The 19,769-nt window shown below is 43.6% G+C and overlaps 1 protein-coding gene across 5 annotated transcripts in view; it reads left to right on the top strand.

The window, feature by feature from the left end:
- Positions 1–19,769, top strand: part of LOC139415177 (protein enabled homolog) — a 138,758-nt gene that overhangs the window by 94,828 nt on the left and 24,161 nt on the right. For all 5 annotated transcript variants that reach the window (XM_071163063.1, XM_071163061.1, XM_071163060.1 and 2 more), the window contains exon 4: positions 3,083–3,155. In XM_071163063.1, the coding sequence (XP_071019164.1) occupies positions 3,083–3,155 (73 nt within the window). The remainder of the gene's footprint in view (positions 1–3,082; positions 3,156–19,769) is intronic.

Genomic DNA, 19,769 nt, shown 5'->3' on the forward strand with positions numbered 1-19,769 from the left:
AGTCAGTTATTTTTTTTTACATCCATTGCGAATGATAGGCTAATAGTTCCTCACAGTAGTGGAAAAACCTTTCCAACATTCTCCCCCTCGGTAATCGCCAGGCCGTGTGAAAGAGCAAAATGTCATGCTCTGATGTTCCCATATATCCAGTGGAAACGTCATAAAATACCTGAACACTTTTCCCTGGCCTTGCGTAAAAACAGCTGTCTCGAGCTCACTGGCGCAGAACACTGAGGGCCCCCGGAATAGGCTAGTTAATACAATGTTACAAGTTCGCTTGCGAAGGCTGGAGGACAGATTCCAATTTATTGTATAAAATCAATGTTGCACTTCACTAGAGAGAGCAGAAGTCCAGAAGGATAGAAAGGGAGGCAGATAGATATGGGCGTAGATATGAATGTGATTGGAAGAACCTGAATGTTCATCTACTGTTTTTATTTGTGTTGGCTTTATGTATTTTTACTTAGTTGACAAGTTGACAATGGAAGTGTTAAGTCTGCTGCTGCATTGGCCAATTTGGCCTATAGGCCATCTGAGTTCCATGCACTAATTTCTTTAGCCAATGGCTCACGGTTTAGGCCTATCAATGTGTCCATATGGCAGAGGCTGGTGCTCTCACGTTAGTTGAATTTTAGATTTAAAAAAATTGTAATTCAGATTTGTGTTAACCACGTGACAATAATGTTGACAATTTTAAAAAGTTATTGAATTGAAGCTGTTCCACGAAAATGTGAATATGAAAATCCTAACCCGCACGCAGATCGGTAGAAATGGTAGGATCAATTCTTAGCTTCTCCAAATTCAACTCACTCATGTTACCTTGAAAATAAGAACTGCATTTTCCTTCTTCGCCATGATCAGCTCAGAAATGGACACATAGGCCTACAGACCTTGAAATGGCTGATTATAATGATCATTTAGCCCACTGAGTGGAACTCCCAGACTGCAGCCGTGCGTAGTCTGATTTCATTCTGTGGGCTACTGCCCATTTTACTTTGACCTGTTTTTAGGATATGATGCGTTAACATCTTAATTCATATTCACATTGAAGGACATTTTTATTTGATTGGGTGCCGGGAAGACGATTTGATCAGAAACATGATGTAAAAAGTGTCATTAAGTTATGCTGCCTTTACGGCACATGACAACCATGAGAAAAAAAATGTCTAGGTCCTAATCTCTAATACTTATGGATTTTATTAGGTTTGGTGATTAATTTACAGAACATAAATCTAGGCCTTCTAGAAAGAGCTAGTTTCTTTACTGTTCAGTGTTGGTGTACAGTATGAAATTAAACAAAAATAAACCATTCCCCCTGGACTTATTGTTTCTCATTTACATAATGAGATCATCTAAATGCATTGCTACCTAGTCTCATGTCGGAACATTTTATTTACCTCAATTTCTAACTGTCTGCAAGGGGAGTGGCCCTTCTACAACACTGTTATTGTCCAGACAGACACCCCATCTCAGGCCTGCTGCGAGTCATGTTCTGGGTGACTAGTGTTTACACTGTGATCTATTAAATGCTACTTTTATAATCAGTGCCGGGATAAGGTAATTGGCCACGGAGAACGTTTCTGCTGAGTTTACGACTCAGCTGTGTGCTGTTTGGTGAGCGTGACCACAGCACTGAGACTGTCACACATGCAATTTCCCCTCTCCTTATAACAGGCCTGGGATCAGTTTGCCAAAAAGCACCTGGAGGATGATCAAGTCTCTTGTTAGAATGTTCTATGGACAGATTCTAAAGTATAACTTTTTGGATGACATGGGCCCTATTATGCATGGTAAAAACCAAACACTGCATTCCACAGTAAGAACCTCATACCAACGGGCAAGCATATGTGTTATTGCATAGTTTTGATTCTACAATGTTAAAAATAGTAAAAATAAAGAAAAACCCTGGAATGAGTAGATGTGTCTAAACTTTTGACTGGTACTGTTTGTTGATCAAATGTATACACGTTAAAGTGGTTTTAAGTGATTCACTGAAGTCTACGTCCGATAGGTGAAAAGCCAATGCGGTTATGGCCAGACTCAAAGTCCAGTGTAGCCGGACGTTGGAGGGCTTGGATCTGACCAAAAGAGACGAGTCTTCTCTATGCTATCAGTATTCAGGCTGGCTAGTGTCTGTGTAGAGCAGTGATGCATTGATCTGCTATTCCAGACAGATGGAGAGAGCTCTAAATCTGAGGGAAGAATAAGGCTTTTATCTATAAAGGTTTGGCAGCAGTGACTCATATATAACCTTCTGTTCCTACACCAGACCTGCTAGTGACAGTTCACCACAACCACAGCCCTCTCCACACTCCTCATCAACAGCAGTATCTGCTGAACAAGCTTTGATATCACAAACGTTTATTAGAAAAGCTCCATAACCATTACCCACGACGAAAGAGGATTGATAATACAAAACTGTTGTAACTAAAGGTATTATTGACTTGCACCTCAGCCCAGGCAAGTCCAGTCAGAACAAGCCCCTGTGTTATTTCATAGTTTTGATGAGTAGGTGTGTCCAAACTTTTGACTCGTCTTTGATCCCTGGCCAAACGTGGAGCTCTCTTACAATCAAATTAGTATGTTTGTTTTGTGTTGATTTTCTTTCGATGGTCTTGTCGTCTCTACAACTACCAGATAATAGATTGTTTTGTAACTCTGTGGCTGTTTGGCAGTGGTCCAGTGCTGTCAGTGGATATGATGGCTGATTGGTTGGAGTAGCTGTGAGAGCAGGCTAATAGACAGCTCTGGGAATGGATCAGTATGACAGACGTTAGGTCACAACCTAGCCGGCCGACAGGGAATTACGCTTAAAGGATCGGTCTGGCCTGAAAGAAGAAATAGTTGGGAAGGAGACAGTGTAGTTTGTGTGAATTGGATTTGATTCTGATTTTGAAACAAATTTAAGACTGAAACTTTGAATGAAATGCTGAGACAAATGACTGGGTTGGTGTTGCATTCCCTCAATAAATGAGACTACACTAAATATTTAGGCGTTGAGATTTGAGTAAAAAGCGATGAGTCCAGAGGCCGTTTCCTTCAGAGCGGATTTCTGACCATCTCTGTGTGTTTCTCCTTCCAGGCCCGACGTTGCCAAGACAGAGCCCCCAGGTTCAGAATGGACCTACGCCAGAGGACCTGGAGATGCAGAGAAAGTAAGATCTGAGCCTACAACAGCCCTTAACACAGCACGACAGCACTAAATATAATACTGTTACTCAGACCCCAATCCATCTCGTAGATACAGAGTTCAGTGTTTCAATCAAATATGAGCCAATCAGTCAGTTACCTGCTTAACACTACCTGCTTGCCTAAATATATTGATCCAAGTACACTACATGATCTAAAGTATGTGGACATCTGCTCATCAAACATCTCATTCCAAAATCATTAGCATTAATATAGAGTTGTTCCCCTCTTTGCTGCTGTAACAGCCTCCACCCTTCTGGGAAGGCTTTCCACTGGATGTTGGAACATTGCTGCTGGGACCTTAGCGAGGTCGGGAACTGATTTTGGGAGATTAGGCCTGGCTCGCAGTCGGCGTTGCTATTCATCCCAAAGGTGTTTGATGGGGTTGAGGTCAGGGCTCTGTGGAGGCCAGCCAATTTCTTCCACACCGATCTTGTCAAACCATTTCTGTATGGACCTCGCTTTATGCATGGGGTCATTGTCATTCTAAAACAGGAAAGGGCCTTCCCCAAACTGTTTGGCACAAAGTTGGAAGCACAGAATGGTCTAGAATGTCATTGTATGCTGTAGAGTTAAGATCTCCCTTAACTGGAACTAAGGGGCCTAGCTCAACCCATGAAAATCAGCCCCAGATCATTATTCCTCCAACACCAAACTTTGCAGTTGGCACTATGCATTGGGGCAGGTAGCGTTCTCCTGGCATCCCAGATTTGTCTGATGGATTGCCAAATGGTGAAGCGTGATTTATCACTCCAGAAAACGCGTTTCCACTGCTCCAGAGTCCAATGGTCAATTGTGCGCCGCCGCTATGAGACTTCCAATCACAGCCGGTTGTGATACAGCCCGGGATTGAACCAGGTTCTGTAGTGATGCCTCTAGTACTGAGATGCAGTGCCTTAGACCTGAATCGCTCGGGAGCGGCTACTCGGCCGTAGAATCCCATTTAATGAAGCTCCAGACGAACAGTTCTTGTGCTGACGTTGCTTCATGAGGCAGTTAGGAACTCTGTAGTGAATGATGCAGCCGAGGGCAGACATTTTCTACACACTTCAGCAATCGCCAGTCCAGTTCTGTGAGCTTGTCTGGACTACCACTTCGCGTCTGAGCCTTTTTTGCTCCTAGAAGTTTCCACTTCACAATAACAGCACTTACAATTGAGCGGGGTAGCTGTGGCAGTGCTGAAATTTGACGAACCGTCTTGTTGGAAAGGTGACATTGCCACATTGAAAGTAACTGAGCTCTTTAGTAAGGCCTTTCTACTGCCAATGTTTGTCTACGGAGATTGCATGGCTGTGTGCTCAATTTTATACACCCGTCAGCAAGGGTGTGGCTGAAATAGCCAAATCCACTCATTTGAAAGGATGTCCACATACTTTTGACTATATGCTGTACTTTTGAATGGATTCATCCGGCTTTGGACTTATGCTCCAAAAGGTTGTTACCTCTCCAGCCCTCACCACTTCCACTCCCATATTAACTAGGCAGGTGTAGTGTTTGCCTGCCTGCAGGTGGTGTTCTTCCACATCCTGGCACAGAGTGAGGCTGATGGCTGCCAGTTTGTGTTCAGACACCCCTGGAGTAGAGCAGGGCTGGGTGAGAGAATGATAGCGCTTGTGGCAGGCTGTAGTATACAGGCACCACATCAGTGTTTCAGGTGGAATCACAAAACACTGCTGAGTGCAATGGTACACTCACAGCCTGAGGTTAGGAGCTGGCTTTCTCTTACACACACACACACACACAGGCATGAGAAGTGTGTGCGTATGAGAACGCATATCTGACTTGGTGTGCATCAGAGAGTGAGAGAGGCAGACATGTTGTGTGTGTTTGGAGACTTCAAAAGAAGAAATGGACTGATAGAGGCTTTCTTAATGAAAAGCTATTCTACAGTGAACCCCTATCACTCTCAGGGGACTTTGGCTTTCTCTCCCATTCTGAAAACACACTGTTCTAAATCCTTTGAGTCTCTCTCTCCTGCTGCACACACACTCAATAACGCTTGGCATGAGATCCGTCCGTGTTCATATTCAAATGCGTTTACCTAGGCTAACACACATTTTGTTAAGAGTGTTTTCTAGTGCAATCACTTCTGTTTTGCGGCTCAGACTCAAGCGAGCTCTTAGAGGTAGTACTGTACCTGTAATTGTTTTTCCTTCTCCTTAAATAGCAATGAACCTATTCCCCTTTAGGTGGTGATAATGTGCAGCTAACACTGAGTTTCTGTGTGGTACAGGGCCCCCCATTCTTCAGTGGGGCACCACAGGACAGTGCAGTCCAGCGTATCACTGTAGCAGCAGTATTAATCTGAGCCAGCTGCTGTCTGTCAGCTATTTTATTACCTACTCCTAGAAACCTATAAAACGTTATTGAATTAGCCTGCAGCCTGATCTCACAGGACCACACAGGGACTGCCACCTGTCCTGTCCCCATGTACACAGACATGGCATCATGACGATATGACCTCCTCCTCCCTCAGTGCCATATCCTGCGTCACAGCAGCAGAGAACATCGGTGGTTTGGTAGAGAGCATCTGGAGTTTGGATTGCCCCTGGCCCTCTCTCCTTGTCCTCTTGACTGCAGCCGATTTACAGAGTAATGTGCTGTGGATTTAGTAGTATGGCGGGAGAGTGTGTGTGTGATGCCTGCAGAGTAGGCGGCTGCTGGTGGTCAGGGTGCTGTGATATGAATGATGAACAGACTCCTGGTATGGCAGCAGTATATGTTGTATGTGTCTGACCATAAAAGGAGCTGCAATAGAAGTAAGCTTAAGATGGAGAGACTTGGCTCTATGTTGAGCTTTATCATGATAACTGTTTGTATGTGAGTCAGGGTCATTTCAATCCCAGACAACCTGCCCATGGGATTTTGAATTTAACTTTACAATCGAAAGAGAACTCATCCATGACGTTATTTGTTAATCGGCCTAGATTTGCTTGCTTTAGTACCCACTAGTCGTTACGGAGAATTAACTCTGAAGATTGTGAGTAAGAAAGAGTTTGACGATTCTGTGTTCGTGTGTCCGTCCAATAGGTGTGTATCTGGCCTATTTGTGTCTTTGCGGTCCCTTCCTGTCGTCCCATGATGTATGGTGACTCAGCAAACACAATGACACTTTTCATTAAATGAATCCTCTTGTTTCAGCAGGCTCACTGAGACCCCAAGGCCTGCTGTAAGGCCACTTGGCAATTTGGTTAGCAGCAGTTTATTGGCAGCGACTGCCTTGGGGATGTCATTGTAGTATATTGTACGTGAGATGGACTTGTCATATCATTCATACCCATCCCTGTTAGTCTCAGATGAGGTGTTCCACAGGGTATATGGCATCTCTGATTCTACGGCTGACCCCAATTATTTGACTGGTTGAAAGGATGTTGGTGGACCAAGATTATTTTTAGTTGAGCAGTAGCATATTTATTTATTGATTTATTTATTTGCAAACGAGACACCTGTCTTGTTCGCGCCCATCTCAGTGAACTAATCCATCTGGAGGCCGAGACTAATCCATTGTGGAGGCCACGGGAATGGCAAAGTCCAAAAAGGGGAGTGTGGCTGTGCAGTCCACTTCTGTCTCCAGAATGCGCTCTCTGCTGCCAATTTGTGCACATTCGTTGTTTCATAACTTCATTGTGTGAATTGTTTGCATTTGATTGTTAGTGTTTATCAATTCCCCAATACTTATATTATCAGTAGTACATTTACCGTTTATCCTATAATTTCTAATCTACAATGTCTGTTTGGTTACTTCATGTCTGTTAATGCATTCAATATATAATTTTTCCAGTCTTTTACCGTTCTCATTGTCGGAGTGGACATGTTGTTTGCAGAGCGCACAACCTATGCTACACTAGTGAGAAACAAGTTCTGGTTTATTTTATTCCATTTACGAGTTTTGTCAATTTAGTCCATGTCTTTTGTTTGGAGCGCTCCTGTTAATGTTGAGTAAGGACGCTCACCTGATTATGCATAGAAGTAGGCCTATAGGCTACCTGGCCTGCGCGCAAATGCAGGCATATAAATTTGCCCATTTCGGTATCTGATAGTATTTCTGATTGGCTTAATGCACCACCACTAATGAGCTGTGGAGCTTCTCAAAGTAATGTTTCTTCACCTCAAACAGTAAGCAAACAAAGTCTGTTTTTACATCCATTGAGAATGACAACAAACGTATTTGAAAAACCTTTCCAACTCTCTTTCAATATCCACTCAGCGTGAAAGGGAATAATGTCATGCTCTGATCCAGAGGAAACGTCATAAAATAGGCCTGCCTGATTACTTCTTGTCCCTTGCGCAAATAGCCTACAGCTGTGTCTGTCCTGAGCTCACTGGGGCGGGAAACTCTGAGGGCCCAGAATATTTTATACAATGTTGCAAGGAGCTTCGGGCCGGACCCAAGTTAATAGTTGATGCAATGTTTCAAGTTGGTTGCAGACAGGCCATGCATAGCAAATGCGATTTATAGGATATTTATTTTTTATCAGGAAATGTTCTGCCTGCAGGCTGCAATGTTTTAATTTGTTGGCTTTCTAGGCTATTTTTACATCGTTTTTAGGTTTATCATTTTTAGATTTGGATAGCGTTTTGACTAACCACATAGCCATGGTTTTGAGATACGAAGACGTTATTATAAATGAAATGAAACTGTTCCACAAAAATGTGCATATGAAAACATAACTGGCAGATCGGTAGAAATGGTAAGATAAATTGCTATTCCACATGATACATTTAGCTGACTCCTCGTATATCAAATTCTGGAGAGTAACGGTAGAATCTTTGAAAGCCAGTAGGAACAGGAGGAGGATGGTTGGGACAGGTTCATTTTTTTCTTTTTTTCTGGTTATCTTGATATCTGGCTCCCTTTTTAGTCATTTGTCTTATTTCATCAAATAGGGAGCTTAAAGCATCAGAGAAGTTCAATGTATATATAGTTGATTTGATTAAAACCGCCTATATATTGAAAAATATATGTTTAAAAATATATATATTTCTACCAATCGATTGCCCCAAATATATATTATTTTTTTTGTCGGGGCAAGCCCTATCTGATTCTTATCCTGCACTAGAGCAGTTATAAGTGTTGATTTACACAGGTGCATGTGTGTGGTTTTGCTGCCTTGTAAAGTCAACCCACATTCTCCCATCTGAAAGTCATAAAATTGAATCCTGACATGGATTTGATATTAACCCCATCATTAACAAACTGGTTTATTGCTCCACGCTAACATGGGGCACACACACATGGAGGGTAGTTTGAGAAGTGGGTGGCCTGGTCTCAAGCTTGTTGAGTGATTGCCTAGTCTAAAACACTTTCTGTATACATTCAGACATAGGCCTCCCTGTGAAGAATGTCCATGGACCGTTCCAAATGTTCCTTGGCTGGTGGACCACCTCATACAAAGACATACCTGACATAGCAACATGTCTGTCCAACATAGCTCTGTACTGTATTAGTAGAGTAAACATTCCTTTAGGATGGCTCCTTTTAAGGATATCTGACCCGATCTGTGTGGCTCTGTCATTAACACAAAAGGCCTGGATGTGTTCAAAGGACTTATACTAGTGTGTGTGAAACGGATCTGGCCCTGAGCTTCCCCCTCACTCTGACTCTTCTGTTCTGGCCTTCGTCCATATTTAGCTGTTGCAGTCAATGGAACTGGCTGGGTGCTTAATGCCTGGTGTCATCCCTGTGATGCAAACTCACTACAATCCTGCCTGGCGCACCCTGGAGATATGGAGTAGGCTACACATTCTCACAGGCTCACACTCATCTGCACTCTCTAAAAAATAAAAAAGAAACACACAGGTGTAGAAACACCTCCACACATGGATGCATGTACGCAATCGCGAACATGCACACACTTTACTATCAGGAGACAGCTTAGTACTTTCAGTCAGTTTGTTTCGAGGTCTATAATTCCACCATAGATTTAGCCTGAAGGTTAGGCATACTTTACCATGACCTCACATTCTAGTCTTTAGTGTCCGAATGGAGATGGATGTATTTTAAAGGTCACGGTTGTTTTCTTCCCTTTTTATAAATAACCCCAATGATGAAATGACTGACACTTTTGGTTATAGTAGTTTCCTATAACACCCTCCTTCATCGAGCCTTGTAGTGAACTAGCCTAGCACCACTAGTCTATTTTCACACCCAGGGTTATGAACTGTTCTGTGGTCAGTAATGCAGAGGTCCAGTGTGTCCGTGTTCCAGAGCTGGGGCCTCATTTATAAAACTGTGCGGAGGATTCACGTCAAAAGGTGGCGTTTAGTCCCACCCTTTTAACACCCACCCTTTTAATAGAAATTTCACCAAGTGTGAAATGGAAGTTCTTGTGGGGAGGTTGAATCAAAAAAATAATATTGTTTGGTGGACACAGTGTGGGCATTATAAATGTCAAAAAGGAGTTAGTGGCGGCATGTGGCGGATGCTGTGAATGCTGCTGGCTCAGACGGTCGGACCCTTTCAGAAATAAAAAAGTGGTACGACATAAAAGTGGCCAAAAGGCGCATAGCCTTACACAGACAAAGTGTTTGTTCCACTGGCAGGGAAAGGGGACACTGGAGCTCAAGGAGGATGACAAGACATGCAAGACGCACCGGATGATCCAGGTATGTAATTAGTATTCCCTCGTTTGAAGAGTAAACCAAATGCATTCAAGTTGTGTTGGTGGTCGGTGGTGCTGCAGCTGAGCAGGAGCTGAGTGTTCCACTGGGTCGGTGGTGCTGCAGCTGAGCAGGAGCTGAGTGTTCCACTGGGTCGGTGGTGCTGCAGCTGAGCAAGAGCTGAGTGTTCCACTGGGTCGGTGGTGCTGCAGCTGAGCAGGAGCTGAGTGTTCCACTGGGTCGGTGGTGCTGCAGCTGAGCAGGAGCTGAGTGTTCCACTGGGTCGGTGGTGCTGCAGCTGAGCAGGAGCTGAGTGTTCCACTGGGTCGGTGGTGCTGCAGCTGAGCAGGAGCTGAGTGTTCCACTGGGTCGGTGGTGCTGTAGCTGAGCAGGAGCTGAGTGTTCCACTGGGTCGGTGGTGCTGCAGCTGAGCAGGAGCTGAGTGTTCCACTGGGTCGGTGGTGCTGCAGCTGAGCAGGAGCTGAGTGCGCCCAGCCCCAGTGTCTCCACTGCACCTTGTGCGTCACAACCCTCCAGCGGCCGTGTCCTCACAGATGCAGTCCTGCAAACGCAAAGTGACACCATCAACACCATTAACTAGGTTGCCAAGGAGTTGAAGTGGGACAGGCATGGCTTGGTTTCTGCGGGTGCTTCTCTACAGCCCACTACAGCACAGAGATCCAAGAGAACAGCTCTTGGTAATCAGAACCGGCTCATAAGCCACTTATTATCATTGGCCAGTAAATCTTGCTGGTCTCTGAAAATTCGCAATCTCGGAATTCTTCCATTCGCCAAATCTTCCAACAGTGCCAAACCAGCCATTGTAATTGCATGCCTTTTTATACCCACCCGTTTGATTGTCGAAGCTACCTAATTGCGTAACACCTTCAGGTGTGGTAATTACCCTGATTGTAACTGACATTGGCAGGTCCATTATCACATTGACAGTTCTGCGCAATGAACATGTGATAACAATATATGAAACTGTGCACTCATATCTGCCTAACTGAGGCATTGAAAACGGCATCAGTTTAAACAGAACAATGTCCGTACGTATTGGTCAGTCTCCGTGGAGGACCGCACATTCTTTCGTCAAGTTAGTTTTTTATAAATCCCAAAGTTTGCTTAGAAAGTGGCGCACGCCTTCTTTTGTGCCTAGGCAACGTTTATAAATGAGGCTCTTGGTCTCTACTCTCATGCCCCATGTTGTGTTGGAGGTGAGTGAAATAGACTGTGTAATGGATGCGGAGTACAGTTTATTTGATTAGGATCCCCCGGCAGGGTAGCCTAGAGGTTAGAGCATTGGACTAGTAACCGAAAGGTTGCAAGTTCAAATCCCCGAGCTGACAAGGTACAAATCTGTCGTTCTGCCCCTGAACAGGGAGTTAACCCACTGTTCCTAGGCCGTCATTGAAAATAAGAATTTGTTCTTAACTGACTTGCCTAGTTAAATAAAGGTAAAAAAAAAAAAGCAGCTACTCTTCCTGGGGTCTACATGAAACATGACATAATACAGTTGAAGTCGGAAGATTTGTCAAATATATTTAAACTCAGTTTTTCACAATTCCTGACATTTAATCCTAGTAAAAATTCCCTGTCTTAGGTCAGTTAGGATCACCACTTTATTTTAAGAAATGTCAGAATCATAGTAGATTTCTTTCTTTCATCACATTCCCAGTGGGTCAGAAGTTTACATGCACTCAATTAGTATTTGGTAGCATTGCCTTTTTGTTTAACTTGGGTCAAACGTTTCGGGTAGCCTTCCAAAAGCTTCCCACAATAAGTTAGGTGAATTTTGGCCCATTCCTCCTGACAGAGCTGGTGTAACTGAGTCAGGTTTATAGGCATCCTTGCTCGCACACGCTTTTTCAGTTCTGCCCACAAATTTTCTATAGGATTGAGGCCAGGGCTTTGTGATGGCCACTCCAATACCTTGACTTTGTTGTCCTTAAGCCATTTTGCCACAACTTTGGAAGTGTGCTTGGGGTCATTGTCCATTTGGAAGACCCATTTGCAACCAAGCTTTAACTGATGCCTTGAGATGTTGCTTCAATATATCCACATCATTTTCCTTTCCTCAATTTTCCTTTCCTCATCATGCCATCTATTTTGTTAAGTGCACCAGTCCCTCCAGCAGCAAAGCACCCGCACAACATGATGCTGCCACCCCCGTGCTTCACGGTTGGGATGGTGTTCTTCGGCTTGTAAGCCTCCCAATTTTTCCGACAAACATAACGATGGTCATTATGGCCAAACAGTTCTATTTTTGTTTCATCAGACCATCGGACATTTCTCCAAAAAATATGATATTTGTCCCCATGTGCAGTTGCAAACCGTAGTCTGGCTTTTTTATGGTGGTTTTGGAGCAGTGGCTTCTTCCTTGCTGAGTGGCCTTTCAGGTTATGTCGATATAGGACTCGTTTTACTGTGGATATAGATACTTTTGCACCTGTTTCCTCCAGCATCTTCATGTAACGGATGTGAAACGGCTAGCAAGTTAGCGGTGGTGCGCGCTAAATCGTGTTTCAATCGGTGACGTCACTTGCTCTGAGACCTTCAAGTAGTGGTTTCCCTTGCTCTGCAAGGGCCGCGGCTTTTGTGGAGCGATGGGTAACGATGCTTCGTGGGTGACTGTTGTTGATGTGTGCAGAGGGTCACTGGTTCGCGCCCGGGTATGGGCGAGGGGATGGTCTAAAGTTATACTGTTACATTCACATGGTCCTTTGCTGCTGTTCTGGGATTGATTTGCACTTTTCGCACCAAAGTACGTTCATCTCTGTGAGACAGAACGCATCTTCTTCCTGAGTGGTATGACTGCTGCGTGGTCCCATGGTGTTTGTACAGATGAACGTGTTAACTTCAGTCGTTTGGAAATTGCTCCCAAGGATGAACCAGACTTGTGGAGGTTTACACTTTTTTTTCTGAGGTCTTGGCTGATTTCTTTTGATTTTCCCATGATGTCAAGCAAAGAGGCGCACTGAGTTTGAAGGTAGGCCTTGAAATACCTCCACAGGTACACCTCCAATTGACTCATATGATGACAATTAGCCTCTCAGAAGCTTCTAAAGCCATCACATAATTTTCTGGAATTTACCAAGCTGTTTAAAGGCACAGTAAACTTCTAACCCACTGGAATTGTGACACAGTGAACACTGTAACTGCAGTTACACTGCAACATTACTGTCGTTAAAAAAAAGTTAATTTGGATGCAGTATTTACAGCATACTGCAGTTACTGCACTGTACAGAAGTCATACTGCACTCCGACTGCAATCTTTATTCGTAAGGGACAAGAACAGCTCAAGGACAGAACTACATTCATTTAAAATTAGAATAAATAAATGATAATGGTCCCGTACTGACAAAACACTGAGAAAACAACAGATTCCTATACTAAAGGCCTACATCCAGTCACATCTATCAATGTCATGCTTGCGTACATGCATACCAGTTTCCATATACATACAAGTTATTTCTGTCAGATAAGGGAGAGACCTTGCTGCTTCCTCTATTTGGAATATCTTCATAAAATACTAAGGATCAAGGGAGCAGAAGTCAAATAATTAAAATTAGAGGGATGGGGAGAGAAAGAAAGAGGCCCAGCTGACTTGAGCCCAGTTTCCATTGGCACTTTGAAGTCAATCCAGGTTGGGCTGGCCTTGGTGGGCTAGCTCAAATTGTTTCCGCTGCCTCCAGAAATTATGTCAGGTTGCAAGGTAGCCAATATGTGACTACAGCTGGCTTTGCTAATTTTGCTAGCTAGCTAGCTAGCAAGATGTTGAAGAAATTAATTCCCCTTCACCATGCTGTAACTAACGTGACCCCATACTCCTGCCAGTGCCAGCTAGACTCGGAGCCATGTATTTAGCTTGCTGGCGTTAGCTAGCTAGCTAAAAGGTTAGCATAAGTCTAGCTAGCTGACTTAATTTCTACCTTGCTTGCCATGGCATTGGCTATTAGCTAGCTAGCTAACCAAGCAAATCCGACCTGGCCAGCTAAAATTCCTGCTTGCTCACGTTAGCTAGCTAGCTTGTTTCAACTCGGATATGCTAGCTAACGTTAGGTAACCAGCATTTGAGGGCTGACTGTTCTCAAACTTTATTCTGTAGTGCAAAACAGAACGAAGGATCCAGCTATGGTGGTAATTTGTGTCATGTATGACTACTGTAGTACTGCTTGTCCATGTGCTAGCTAACAGCAACCTGCCCAGACGAGCTAGCTAAACGTTGTCAGCCAAAATCGCTCTAGCTACTCAGCTATGGCCTCAGAGCAGCCTGGCATCCCAGGGATCAGTGTGTGTGACTGTGTGTCACAAATCCTATGTACGTGTGTGTTTGAGGGGGAAATGCAAGCCATTCATACACATAATGTGGAAATTCTGTTTTAAGGCTTGCCGCAATCCAGTCCAACAATGGCATACCAAATTCTTGAATGACCACATGAATTGAGCCTTGGCTGTTTATATATCCATCTCTTAAATACATTCCGTGCTTCGTCACGCATAACTATATCTACTCTGACTATTTCTCAGTGTTCTACTTTGAACCACGCTATAAATAAATATTTAGATCACTGTCCTCTGTCAGAAGATCGCTGGCTGTGGTTTCCAGAAGATTACATAAGCAAATGTGTGGATTTGGATGTTTTTCTCCCTACCCCGAAATCCCTCTTCCAAACGCAAATCCCAGTCCTTCTGACGACATAACACACAACAGCCAAGACTTTTAGGTGCCTCTTTAAAGTCCCAGAGATACCCAGTATTAACCTACCATTAGATTAAAAGAGTCTAATGGGATGTATACGTTTCTGGTGTGAGACTATAGCAGTTTGACTGTAGCACTGTGCCTGCTTCTAGCATCTGTCAGGTGGTGAGACAAAAGGAAGATATTCTCCATACTGATGCAGGGAGATTGGAATTGATGTGGTGCTCTGTACCCGATTGACAGAATAATTTAGAGACAAGCTGCTAATGAGGAGCATTTATCTGCTGCTTGACATTGATCACACGGTATGTGTGACTACATATATATAGTGCTTGTGTTCTGTTATTGTCTAACACACAGGGCTGGCTGCTGTTGGACAAAACCAATTCCTCTCCTTGGCTTGACTAGTGTTCTAGGGCCTCATGTGATGAAATACAAAATATATCTCAAAACAACCATGCACCAATTTTCTCCCAAAGGTTACTATTTATAAAAACTGAACTTGGTGTGAGAATGTCATTACTTCGACACAAGTTTAGACCATGCGCACGCACATTTTCTAGTGGTTGGTAAGTAAGTATTTTGTGCAAATGGGTGATATGAATATTATTTGTTAAAACATTTTTTTATTTTTAAACATAATTTTAAAAATGCAGCCATTTGCTGTTAGTGAGAAGAGCTGACATGTCCACAATAATGTGCCATTTTATTGTCTTTCAGAAACTGTCAGTCCTTTTCCAAATACAGCCTAAGTTCCTGCAAAAGATAACATTCTGCCAACACCTCCAAAAATATTTGATCAAATTTGTCATTGCTCTTTGTAAACTCAGCAAAACAAAGAAATGTCCTCTCACTGTCAACTGTGTTTATTTTCAGCAAACTTAACATGTGTAAATATTTGTATGAACATAAGATTCAACAAATGAGACATAAACTGAACGAGTTCCACAGACATGCGACTAACATAAATGGAATAATGTGTCCCTGAACAAAGGGGGGTGTCAAAAGTAACAGTCAGTATCTGGTGTGGCCACCAGCTGCATTAAGTACTGCAGCGCATCTCCTCCTCAATGAACTGCACCAGATTTGCCAGTTCTTGCTGTGAGATGTTACCCCACTCTTCCACCAAGGCACCTGCAAGGTCTGGGATATTTATGGGGGGAAGGCCCTAGCCCTCACCCTCCGATCCAACAGGTCCCAGATGTGCTCAATGGGATTGAGATCCGGGCTCTTCGCTGGCCATGGCAGAACACTGACATTCCTGTCTTGCAGGAAATCACACACAGAATGAGCAGTATGGCTGGTGGCATTGTCATGCTGGAGGGTCATGTCAGGATGAGTCTGCAGGAAGGGTACCACATGAGGGAGGAGGATGTCTTCCCTGTAATGAACAGCTTTGAGATTGCCTGCAATAACAACATGCTCGGTCCGATGATGCTGTGACACACCGCCCAAGACTGACAGACACTTCGCCTCCAAATCGATGTAATGCTCATTCCTTCTATGTTAAATGTGAATCCAACCATCACCCCTGGTGAGACAAAACCGCGACTCATCAGTGAAGAGCATTTTTTGCTTTTCGGTCTGGTCCAGTGATGGTGGTTTGTGCCCATAGGCGGCGTTGTTGCCGGTGAAGTCTGGTGAGGACATGCCTTACAACAGGCCTACAAGCCCTCAGTCCAGCCTCTCAGCCTATTGTGGACAGTCTGAGCACTGATGGAGAGTGTGCGTTCCTGGTGCGTTCCTGAGGCCCCTGGTTTGACTTGCTGCGCTTGGTTAGGGGACACCTGGAAGTAACTGTGAGCTGTAGAGTTGGACGGAGTCATTTATAGTGTAGCTCCATATTGGCTAACTGGGCTTCAGTCCACTGATACAGAACTGTTCAGGCCAGGCCAATGAGGAAAGCTTCTCTGACCAACTGGACTGGGGGCTTGCCAGGCTTTGTGATTGTGCGGCTCTGCTTCCCTTGGCTGTCAGAATCAAGGACCGCTGAGAAGCATCACACTTGCTACACCCTAACGCTCGGACTGTGTGCAGTTAGTTCTCAAGACCACTCCAAAGATGCTCACTCTTCAGTGTGGAATTGTATTTTGGCAATTTCATTGTATGTAGACCATGTTGTCTAACATCTGCTCCTGGGCGGGCGACTATATTATGAATACCTGTATACCTGTGTGGATCAACATATACCGTTATGGATTTTTGCAATACTGTCTATAACGATTTTATGATAGAGTGCTAAATAAAATGAAAAGTTGTACAAATTGTACTACTTCGTCAGTTTTGTACTAGTTTGGTTAAGTATAAAACCATCAGAATGGAGAAAACTCATTAAAAGCACTCCAAATTCATATGTTTACATTCAAGGGTTATGCACTACTCATAAAACATATTTAGAACTTTTATTCAGAAACATAAAATACCGCCATGCCGTCAGAAATGTGAAAAATATTGTAATATATTTTGGCTATATCGCCCAGCTCTAGCTCCTGCCCCAACCTAGGTTCTAATTTTGTCTGTATTAATAGTCTGCCCTCGTTCTGACACTTTCATACTGTAATGTCCTCCTCCTCCGCACTGGTTTCCTACTGTCTAAATAATTAATTTGTCAAACACAGCACATTCAAGCGATTCTCGTTTTCTTGAAAAATACTGACAAAGCTTTTTTGTGTTGAGTCCGTGGTAGTAGTAAGTTGTTGAAAGACGTTCAGATTCAGGCCGTGTGCTGCCTACACTCCCTTAGCAACCGTTCCCCAGGCAACGCATGTCAGGAACTGAGACTCTAGTAAATGGATCACCAAGGTTTTTCACATCTTTGAAGCCTTCAATACCTTAAATCTGAGAGAGGAAGTCATGTACATATCAACCTTTTCCCACCCGGCTCGGTGTGCATGTAGGGCTCCTGAGAAAGTGAGGGAAATTCTGTGTTTGTGTGTCGACATGCGCTGAGGAATCCTTTGATCCTTTCTGATCTGGTCCCATTGTTCTGTTCCGTACGACCTGCAAGGAGCTGCCTTCCCCTCTTTCAGCGAGACAGATATGTATTGTTAATGCTCCAGCTTGGCTCACCCTAATAGTGATGATACATTGTATTGTTAGACTGTATGAGTTTTTTTATAGTTGTCATATCCCAAAAAGATTCTATATTGGAATGTAATGAAAGTTCTGCTATGGGTGCAGTATACACTAGTACTCAAAACTGACATCCCTAAATACACTGAACAAAAATATAAACGCAACATGTAAAGTGTTGGTCCCATGTTACGTGAGCTGAAATAAAATATCCCAGACATTTTCCATAGGCACAAAAAGCATATTTCTCTCAGATTTTGTGCACACATTTCTTTACGTCCCTGTTTGTGAGCATTTCTCTTTTGCCAAGATAATCCATCCACTTACAGGTGTGGCATCAATAAGCTGATTAAACAGCTTGATCATTATACAGGTGCAGCTTGTGCTGGGAACAGTAAAAGGCCACTCTAAATGTACAGTTTTATCCCACAACACAATGCCACAGATGTCTCAAATTTTGATGGAGTGTGGAATTGGCACGCTGACTGCAGCAACCAGAGCTGTTGCCAGAGAATTCAATGTTCGTTCCTCAACCATAAGCCGCCCCTGATGTCGTTTTAGAGAATTACGTCCAACTGGCCTCACAACCGCTGACCACGTGTAACCACGCCAGCCCAGGACCTCCACATCACTTGTGTGATCGTCTGAGACTAGCCAGGTGATGAAACTGAGGTTTGCAAAACCCAAACATTAATGCACAAACTGCCAGAAAGAGTCTCAGGGAAGCTCATCTGCATGCTTATCCTCACCAGGGTCTTGACCTGACTGCACTTTGTCGTCGTAATCGACTTCAGAGGATATGCTCACCTTCGATGGCCACTGGCACGCTGGAGAAGTGTGTTTCAGCATGATAATGCATGGCCCCATGTCGCAAGGATCTATACACAATTCATGAAAGCTGAAAATGTCACCCATTGAGCATGTTTGGGATGATCTGTATCAATGTGTACGACAGTGTGTTCCAGTTCCCGCCAATACCAGCAACTTCGCACAGCCATTGAAGAGGAGTGGGACCACTTTCCACAGGTCACAATCAACAGCCTGATCAACTCTATGCAAAAGAGATGTGTCACACTGCAATGGTGGTCACTCCAGAGACTGACTGGTTTTCTGATCGACGCCCCTACCTTTTTTAAAGGTGTCTGTGACCAACATATGCATATCTGTATTCCCAGTCATGTGAAATCCATAGGTTAAGTCCTAATGAATGTATTACAATTGACTGATTTTCTTATATGAACTGGAACTCTGTAAAATCTTTGAAATTGTTGCGTGTTGCTTTTATTTTTGTTCAGTGTAGTTTTATTTATTATCCCTTATTGCTTCAGATACAGTTCCAGTAATAAGTTTGGACACACCGACTCATTCCAGGGTTTTTCTTTTCTTTTTACTATTTTCTACTTTGTGGAATAATAGTGAAGACATCAAAACTATGAAATAACACATGGAATCATGTAGTAACCAAAATTGTGTTTTTTTTTTAAGTAATGAATGTCAGTCAATGCAGAACATTTCAAGAACTTTGACAGTTTCTTCAAGTGCATTCAAAAAGCTCTGAAACTAGCTCTCATGAGGACCGCCACAAGAAAGGAAGACCCAGAGTTACCTCTGCTGCAGAGGATGAGTTCATTAGAGTTACCAGTCTCAGAAATTGCAGCCCAACGAAATGCTTCAGAGTTCAAGTAACAGACACATCTGCCCTCGTGGTTGAATTGCTGTAAGGACACCACTACTACAGGACACCAATAAGAAGAAGAGACTTGCTTGGGCCAAGAAACACGAGCAATGGACATTAGACCGGTGGAAATCTGTCCTTTTGGTCCAAATTTGACATTTTTGGTTCCAACCACCGTGTCTTTGTGAGACGCGGAGTAGGTGAACGGATGATCTTCACGTGTGATTCCCACCGTGAAGCATGGAGGAGGAGGTGTGGTGGTGCTTTGCTGGTGACACTGTCAGTGATTTATTTAGAATTCAATACACTCTTAACCAGCATGTCTACCACAGCATTCTGCAGCGATAAGTCAGCCGCACTAAGCCCAAACCAGATGGGATATCATTTGTTTTTCAACAGGACAATGACCCAACACACTTCCAGGTTGTGTAAGGGCTATTTGAAAAAGAAGATGAGTGATTGAGTACTGCGTCAGATGACCTGCCCTCCACAATCACCTGACCTCAAACCAATTGAGGTGGTTTGGGATGA

The sequence above is a fragment of the Oncorhynchus clarkii genome, chromosome 8 (assembly GCF_045791955.1).
Source record: "Oncorhynchus clarkii lewisi isolate Uvic-CL-2024 chromosome 8, UVic_Ocla_1.0, whole genome shotgun sequence".
NCBI classification, from domain to species: Eukaryota; Metazoa; Chordata; class Actinopteri; order Salmoniformes; family Salmonidae; genus Oncorhynchus; species Oncorhynchus clarkii.